The sequence below is a fragment of the Centropristis striata genome, chromosome 5 (assembly GCF_030273125.1).
Source record: "Centropristis striata isolate RG_2023a ecotype Rhode Island chromosome 5, C.striata_1.0, whole genome shotgun sequence".
In the NCBI taxonomy this organism is placed as follows: Eukaryota; Metazoa; Chordata; class Actinopteri; order Perciformes; family Serranidae; genus Centropristis; species Centropristis striata.
In genome coordinates, this window is record NC_081521.1 from 29,800,883 (window position 1) to 29,809,848 (window position 8,966).

The following is an 8,966-nucleotide window of genomic DNA, read 5'->3' on the forward strand; positions in this document are numbered from 1 at the left end:
TGTCTCTGATAATCTGAAGGATAAAATGTTTATAGGTTGAAAAAAATGCTATATAAAAGTACTAATAGTGGTATTAGTATTTACTACAACTACTTACTACTGCTTTTACTAAATAAGCCTCAATATTGCAGTTTGCCTACTACTACAAACAATAAAAAAAACCAATGTCTCTAAGGAATAATAAACCAAAAACCTAAGTTCCAAAAACACATATTTGTTTTAAGTGCAGTCAGCAACCCTCTTTACTTGACCTTACAATGTTCCATTTCTTATATAATGCCATGCACCATGCCAGGACCTTTAAACTGAAGTTTATTATAAAATTATTTTATTAACACTCTGGTTTTTCCCTTTTTAACAGGTCAGAATGTTTTCTGAGAAGAGATGCTATTTGCTGTTACAACCACTGCTTGGCACATGAAGCCAGCTCTATTCACAATCTTCAATTTGATCTGGTTGTGACCCTTTTTCCCTTACTCAACACTACCAGCAGGGGTCTCCATATGATTGGAAATGATTCACTTTGATTCTACTGTTTTAAAGTTTAAAGTTCAGTAAACTGGATAGTCACCAGTCAAAATTTAATTCAATTCAAGTTATGTGACCATGTTGTTTCATATTAACATGTGTTTGGAAGTTATTTGTCTCCATAATTTGAATGTATGCCAGTAAAGACTTGTAATTTAATTTCTTAAGTCAGAGAAAGGTGCAAAGTGAAGTAGGGAGCTCCAATAGGTGAAATGTCGAGTCCTCACAGATGTTAGTGCAGTATGAAAAACAATACAAGAACAGCTTCATTTATTTTTTTCAAGATTTATTAACAGCTAGTGAGCCAATTTAAATATATTTTTTATAACTACAGTGAGATGTTTACAACACAAACACGTTACACAAATGCCAGGTACTACGCTCCTGTATGTTGTTCAGGAGTATTTAAAGTGGATTTAAAGTAGGTCGGCCCTACTCCTCTCCCTCCTCCTCTCCCTCACCCTCAATAGAGTCGACTCCCACCTCTTCATAATCCTTCTCCAGAGCGGCCATGTCCTCTCTGGCCTCAGAGAACTCTCCCTCCTCCATACCCTCACCAACATACCAGTGAACAAAAGCACGCTTGGCGTACATCAGGTCAAACTTGTGGTCAAGCCGAGCCCAGGCCTCTGCAATGGCAGTGGTGTTGCTCAGCATGCACACGGCCCTCTGGACCTTGGCCAGGTCTCCACCAGGAACTACGGTGGGCGGCTGGTAGTTGATGCCAACCTTGAAACCAGTGGGGCACCAGTCCACAAACTGGATGGAGCGCTTGGTCTTGATGGTGGCAATGGCAGCGTTCACATCTTTGGGCACCACATCACCACGATACAGAAGGCAACAGGCCATGTATTTGCCGTGGCGAGGGTCACATTTCACCATCTGATTGGCTGGTTCAAAGCAGGCGTTGGTGATTTCTGACACCGTTAACTGCTCATGGTAAGCCTTCTCAGCAGAGATGACGGGGGCATAGGTGGCCAGGGGGAAGTGGATACGGGGATATGGCACCAAGTTGGTCTGGAACTCTGTCAGATCAACATTGAGGGCACCATCGAAACGAAGGGAGGCAGTGATGGAGGACACGATCTGACTGATCAGCCTGTTCAGGTTGGTGTAAGTGGGACGCTCGATATCGAGGTTCCTGCGGCAGATATCGTAGATGGCCTCGTTATCTACCATGAAGGCACAGTCAGAGTGCTCCAGGGTGGTGTGGGTGGTCAGGATGGAGTTGTAGGGCTCAACCACAGCGGTGGACACCTGGGGAGCTGGGTAGATGGAGAACTCCAGCTTGGATTTCTTGCCGTAGTCGACAGACAGACGCTCCATCAGCAGGGAGGTGAAACCAGAGCCGGTGCCACCTCCGAAGCTGTGGAAGACCAGGAAGCCCTGAAGACCAGTGCACTGGTCAGCCTGAGGACAGAGAGGGAGACAAATATTAGATAAAATTATTAATTAGATTAAACAAACAAAAAAAAAAGAGTCAAAATTAGGAATAAATCCCTCCTGACATCAAGTTACCCACCAGTTTGCGGATCCTGTCCAGCACCAGGTCGATGATCTCTTTGCCGATGGTGTAGTGTCCACGGGCGTAGTTGTTGGCAGCATCCTCCTTGCCAGTGATCAGCTGCTCTGGGTGGAACAGCTGGCGGTAGGTCCCAGTGCGCACCTCATCTAAGTCATCAAAAACACATATTTTCTCCGTTGTGGCTCAAAATTTACACTAAATTGATGTTCAGCCAGAGGTGATGAAGCTTACCGATGACAGTGGGCTCCAGGTCAACAAAAACAGCCCTGGGGACGTGTTTTCCTGCTCCAGTCTCACTGAAGAAGGTGTTGAAGGAATCGTCTCCTCCACCAATTGTCTTGTCACTGGGCATCTGTCCGTCCGGCTGGATCCCATGTTCCAGGCAGTAAAGCTCCCAGCAGGCATTGCCAATCTGGACGCCAGCCTGACCCACGTGGATAGAGATACACTCACGCTGTAGTGCAGAGAAAGAAGATTTGGATTATTATTTTATTGTACTAAAGCCGTGTACTTCTGCACACTTTTAAATACATACATAGCATACAACAACCACTTTCATTGTTAAAATTTAAGCCCGTATTTCAATTTCAAGTTTATTCACTTTCAATTAATTCTCCCCATCCCGCATAAAAAGTGTTTTTATTTTTCATGAAAAAATGTCTGTCTGAGGTTCAGACGGCCGTTCACAGGGACACATGCATTATGTTGCCCGTTGCTGCCCTCTGCTGCCATTTAAAACCGTGGCCATTGCATGCAGAATTACTGATAGAAAGGAGTATCTAGGTCAGCCATGTTGCAGTGTGCGGTCTCTTTAAAAGCCGCATTGACGTCCTCCCCATCAATCTAGAAGGTTCTTTACAGAAAAAAAAAGAACAGATATTTTATATTTTTTATTTTCAGGCTTCGTGTTTTACGCCGTCAGTGAGATGTATTAATCACCTTTTGAACGATGCAACCTAAATCATATGTATATTAAAGCTTTTTGTTTTTTAAAATTAGGATGATAAATTGGTTGCAAAAATGTGTGCAAAGCTGGTGATTTAAAAGAGAGGATTAAACTTCGGCTTGCAGTGCATGCATGCACGAGGCTGCATTTATATTAAGCATTAAAATCAACAATATTTCCATTTGTCTAACAGCAGCCATATTGACAATTAGACAATATACAGCCATGATTCACCACAAAGGAAGGATGACGTCAGGGAAATATCATCATCTTTTACTCCTTCTCATAGACTCTTACACATAAAATAAATATATAGGAAAAAAATATATAAAAATGTCTTACTTACCATGATGGCTCGTCGATATTATGCAATGTAATGAGACAAGCCAGAGGAGTGGTTGTGTCTGTGGGGTGCGGTGCCTGAAGCTGATCTGCTGCAGCATCAAACTCTGCCTCTTGAGGACAACAGGCGGAAGTGCACAAAACACAAAAACTCCTCCTCCTTCTGCCGCAGTAACTGTTTCACATCCAGAACCAGAACAATCAAGTCACTGTGACCGAGACAGGAGGACGATGACTCTACAGTCTGTTGTCCAAATTACAGTTTTTCTCAGTCGCTTTGGTGCATTTCTCACATCAATATTAACATTTGCACAACAGTGGGTTCAACCTCCACAACATTAAGTCATTTGTGCACATCATAGTAGCAGCTGCTGTTTTATAACATTATCATTTCTTATGTCATGTCAGTCAAAATTAACTATACTTGTGAATGCTGGATAGTCATTCCATATAAAACTAATAGTTCTCATTTCATTGATTGAATCATTACATACAAAAATGTTGAACTAGTTGAAAAAAGTCAGACATAGACAGACAGACAGAAAGACAGATTTATTTTTGAAGAAGATAGTCAAATGGCTCTGTCATGTTTTCATTATGACAGTTTACTCTGTAAATGTTTTCCAATGCAAAAAAGTCAGATCGTGGTGATGCTACCTGAAAATGCTCAAGACAGCAAATTACTATTTACTATTATAACTGAGTACAACACACTGGGTATGTATGTTTCACATTTTACTGCATATGCTCTTTGCAATTCTAATTTGTTCACAGCATTGTGCAAAAGAAAAAATACACCCTTATTTACAACAAACTCCCTTTGGGTAGAGCTGTGCACAACTGTTGGAACTGAACATACAACATACATAGTACTGTAAATCATTCGTGCACATCCAGACGTTCCTCTCTGTCTGGCCACATAGTTTCATCTACATCACAGCTAATATCATCTCTTGCAATGCAGCGTGGATAGTATTTCCTCAAGTGGCGAATCCACCCTCTGCAGGACTCTGCTGTGATGTCATCACACGTCCTCCCCTTCCTCCCTGCACCCTCGCCCCTCTTCCACGAGGCTGACCTTCCATTTCTGTGTCACAGTGTTTATTCAGCTCTAAGTGATTGTAGTGAAGTGGCTTATCATTAGATGCAACTAATGCGTCACACACCCCTTCTCATCAGTGAAAGCTAAGGTTCACCTTAAAGAAATTGTTCAATTTAGGAGACATTTTCAGAAAAAAAAGGATTTAAAAAAATGTATAAAATTTGCTTGACAGATTTTGACAACAAGTTCAACATTTTAGTATGTAATGACTCAAGCAATGACATGAGCACTATAAGTTTTGTATGGAATGACTATCCAGCATTCACAAGTATGGTTAATTTTGACTGACATGACATAAGAAATGATAATGTTGTAAAACAGCAGAGAGTTGTATGAAAGCAATCGATGCATGTCCAAAAGCATTTGCAATTTGTTGCAAGGAATAAGAAACTGCTACTATGATGTGCACAGAGGGCTAAATGTTGTGGAGGTTGAACTAACTGTTGTGCAAATAGATAGATAGATAGATAGATAGATAGATAGATAGATAGATAGATAGATAGATAGATAGATAGACTTTATTTATCCCAAGCTGGGAAATTGCAGTGTAGCAGCAGCATTACACACGGAGACAATGACAACACAATTAAATAAAAAGAACAACCTAGGCATACTTCAAGCAATAAAACATAAAAATACAATAAAATTATACTAAAATATAAAGTGTCTAAAGAAGGAGTATAATTCCAGTGCAGAATAAATATGAATATACAGTATAAAAATGTTGTTGCTATGAAACAAATAAGGTGCAATGAACAGTGTGCATAAAGAACACATAAAGTGCATAGACAGTATGTAATGAACCAGGCTATTATTTGTTATTGTACAGTGTGATGGCATGTGGAAGGAAATATTTTTGTTAATGTTAATTAACAAAATGAATGTTAATTAATGTAATGTTAATATTGATGTGAGAAATGCACCAAAGTGACTGAGAAAAACTGTAAATCGTTTATTGTCATTCCCATTCAGTTCCACGTGATCATTCCCGAGCGTAGGGAATAGGAAGCGTGCTCCTGTGACTCCTGACCAATAGGAACAGCAGCACCTTTCCGCCCGGTATAAATATCCCCGCCCAGAAAAATATCATCACTTACGTCTCACACTGGACGCGTGAAGCCCAAACTGTGAGAGCGAACTCTGCCTTTTTCCATCTTCTTATCTAAAGTCAGACAGATTTAACAACTTCAGGAAACATGGTGAGTATGAAAATATAGTTTATATATAGTTTTTTTTACTTGCTGTATGTTTTATTTACTTTTTTAAACCGAACTCAACGCTCTGAAAGTGTGTCATGTCATTATTTAAATAAAACTCTTAAAATGCCGGCCGGTTATCAAACATTGTGTTCATTCGGTCGTTTTAACTCACAGTCTATGCTTTTACTTTCATAAGTTAAGTGTAACTCGACAGGCCACATTCAAGTTTTGTCAGTTTCCGTCTTCCCTGTCTGCGACGTGACCCAGTTGGCGAAGGTTGGAGAGTTTCAACATTCCTGTGTTATACCGCCTGTTTGAAGATGACTGTCCTTTATGAAACTGCAACTACAGGCTGTTCAAACAAAACTCATTATTAAAAGCTTAATAGCTCATTTATATGTCACATCAAAGTCCCACTTTTGTATGGAAATCTGGATCAACAGCTGTGTTTGGTTTGTTCAACCACAGCCCTCTGATGGAAAAACTGATTTCAATACACAATTTTCTTTCTTTCTTTAGAACGTTTTATATAACAGCCTCTCTTTTCTATTAGGGCTTTCTGGTTACAGGGTAAATGACTGTCAGGTGACTTTAGTCATGGTGATCTTGTGTCTGGTTCTTTACAAAAGAGCCTTGTCTCAATGTAAAAATTTCATTCGCTCTGGAGCAGTCCTCAACATGTGATGAATCGCCTTCAGCATGTAATTTATTAAAGTGAGCACAAGAATCAGTCAATTTAAAATATTTATATGTCAACATATATAAACGTCATCAACTGTTTTTCCTTTCCACAGCGTGAGTGTATCTCAGTGCACGTGGGTCAGGCTGGCGTCCAGATTGGCAATGCCTGCTGGGAGCTTTACTGCCTGGAACATGGGATCCAGCCGGACGGACAGATGCCCAGTGACAAGACAATTGGTGGAGGAGACGATTCCTTCAACACCTTCTTCAGTGAGACTGGAGCAGGAAAACACGTCCCCAGGGCGGTTTTTGTTGACCTGGAGCCCACTGTCATCGGTAAGCTTCATCACCTCTGGCTGATCATCAATTTAGTGTAAATTTTGAGCCACAACGGAGTAAATATGTGTTTTTGATGACTTAGATGAGGTGCGCACTGGGACCTACCGCCAGCTGTTCCACCCTGAGCAGCTGATCACTGGCAAGGAGGATGCTGCCAACAACTACGCCCGTGGACACTACACCATCGGCAAAGAGATCATCGACCTGGTGCTGGACAGGATCCGCAAACTGGTGGGTAACTTGATGTCAGGAGGGATTTATTCCTAATTTTGACTCTTTTTTTTTTGTTTTTTTAATCTAATTAATAATTTTATCTAATATTTGTCTCCCTCTCTGTCCTCAGGCTGACCAGTGCACTGGTCTTCAGGGCTTCCTGGTCTTCCACAGCTTCGGAGGTGGCACCGGCTCTGGTTTCACCTCCCTGCTGATGGAGCGTCTGTCTGTCGATTACGGCAAGAAATCCAAGCTGGAGTTCTCCATCTACCCAGCTCCCCAGGTGTCCACCGCTGTGGTGGAGCCCTACAATGCCATCCTGACTACCCACACCACCCTGGAGCACTCTGACTGTGCCTTCATGGTGGATAACGAGGCCATCTACGATATCTGCCGCAGGAACCTCGATATCGAGCGTCCCACTTACACCAACCTGAACAGGCTGATCAGTCAGATCGTGTCCTCCATCACTGCCTCCCTTCGTTTCGATGGTGCCCTCAATGTTGATCTGACAGAGTTCCAGACCAACTTGGTGCCATATCCCCGTATCCACTTCCCTCTGGCCACCTATGCCCCCGTCATCTCTGCTGAGAAGGCTTACCATGAGCAGTTAACGGTGTCAGAAATCACCAACGCCTGTTTTGAACCAGCCAATCAGATGGTGAAATGTGACCCTCGCCACGGCAAATACATGGCCTGTTGCCTTTTGTACCGTGGTGATGTGGTGCCCAAAGATGTGAACGCTGCCATTGCCGCCATCAAGACCAAGCGCACCATCCAGTTTGTGGACTGGTGCCCCACTGGTTTCAAGGTTGGCATCAACTACCAGCCGCCCACCGTAGTTCCTGGTGGAGACCTGGCCAAGGTCCAGAGGGCCGTGTGCATGCTGAGCAACACCACTGCCATTGCAGAGGCCTGGGCTCGGCTTGACCACAAGTTTGACCTGATGTACGCCAAGCGTGCTTTTGTTCACTGGTATGTTGGTGAGGGTATGGAGGAGGGAGAGTTCTCTGAGGCCAGAGAGGACATGGCCGCTCTGGAGAAGGATTATGAGGAGGTGGGCACTGATAGTACGGGAGATGATGATGATGATGAAGGCGAGGAGTATTAAACAGGCATACATTTAGTAATCTCTGATCTCTGCCTTTTGTTTTTAATGGAAAAAATAAAGCTTCCATTAATTGAACGTGTTTTCTCTCTTGAATACACTTACTGGTTAATGTTTAACATGTCCCATTTACCTTTTTATTTTGTGGTCCCTTTTGATCTAAAATATATTGACTTCAATATAGGATGACCTTTATTGACCTCACACTAGGGAATCCACTTGTTAGAGCAACTCAGGAGTCAAGGAAAGCAGATGGAAAAAAATATTGGTGATTAAAAAAAAAAAGTAATAAATGGTTACACTTCATTAATATGGATATAAATAATTGCACATGTTTCTAAGACCTGTAATTGTACACATGGTTTGCACCATTTTACAGAGAAAAGACTAATTGCACCCATATATTTAATAAACACATGGTGTTTTGCATTAAACTAGAAAGAACGTATGCATGTTATTGCAGCCATGATTTTAATATACTGTTTACCACTGAACAAAAAAAAAAAAAATGAAAAAGTATGAATGGCGTGTGTGAAGGTGAGAGATGATATGGAGATGATTTTGCTCCCTTTAGTCACTTGGGGGCAGCGTTGTACAACAGAACTAGCAAAAGCAAACTACTCTGACACTGTTGAAGGTAGGTCAATTACTAAATTGCTTTCATAGAATCAGATTTTTAGTACTATTTGTAGATGTTACATTTATCAATTTAAGGTGTAATTTGTGCTTTTCGTGAGAAGAACAGAGGCCTAAACCCGGTCTGGTTTAAAATAGGGTGTGGTATTCGCTGTGGCTCAGGGCAGGGAGAGGTGGGGGCGTCTCATGCTGGCAGACAGGTGGTGTTTAAAAATACTTAGTTCTGCTGTTAGGAGACTGGATAATGAATGAATGAAACTGTATGAACATCATGCACTTAATAGAAACTTGTACAGCCAAAAGTGTGAGAGGCAAAATACTATGGGATAAAAAAAAAGAAAAGGTTA

General features: G+C 41.7%; 2 protein-coding genes across 2 annotated transcripts; one reads left to right on the forward strand and one right to left on the reverse strand.

The window, feature by feature from the left end:
- Positions 1–797: 797 nt before the first annotated feature.
- On the reverse strand, positions 798–3,467 carry LOC131972095 (tubulin alpha chain-like). Its single transcript, XM_059333855.1, has 4 exons — positions 3,346–3,467; positions 2,285–2,507; positions 2,051–2,199; positions 798–1,938 (listed from the first exon to the last, which is right to left on the reverse strand). The coding sequence occupies exons 1-4, from the start codon at positions 3,346–3,348 to the stop codon at positions 961–963; spliced, it is 1,353 nt and encodes a 450-aa protein (XP_059189838.1). The 5' UTR covers positions 3,349–3,467; the 3' UTR covers positions 798–960.
- Positions 3,468–5,624: 2,157 nt separating this feature from the next.
- LOC131972094 (tubulin alpha-1C chain-like) lies at positions 5,625–8,001 on the forward strand. Its single transcript, XM_059333853.1, has 4 exons — positions 5,625–5,642; positions 6,437–6,659; positions 6,745–6,893; positions 7,006–8,001. Exons 1-4 carry the CDS (start codon positions 5,640–5,642, stop codon positions 7,984–7,986), a joined length of 1,356 nt encoding a protein of 451 aa, XP_059189836.1. The 5' UTR covers positions 5,625–5,639; the 3' UTR covers positions 7,987–8,001.
- Positions 8,002–8,966: the final 965 nt, after the last annotated feature.

Coding starts and splice junctions, on each gene's coding strand:
- LOC131972094 (XM_059333853.1), top strand. Junction 6,660..6,744: donor CCTGGAGCCCACTGTCATCG/GTAAGCTTCATC, acceptor TTGATGACTTAG/ATGAGGTGCGCACTGGGACC. Junction 6,894..7,005: donor TGGACAGGATCCGCAAACTG/GTGGGTAACTTG, acceptor CTCTGTCCTCAG/GCTGACCAGTGCACTGGTCT.
- LOC131972095 (XM_059333855.1), bottom strand. Junction 2,200..2,284: donor CCTGGAGCCCACTGTCATCG/GTAAGCTTCATC, acceptor TTGATGACTTAG/ATGAGGTGCGCACTGGGACC. Junction 1,939..2,050: donor TGGACAGGATCCGCAAACTG/GTGGGTAACTTG, acceptor CTCTGTCCTCAG/GCTGACCAGTGCACTGGTCT.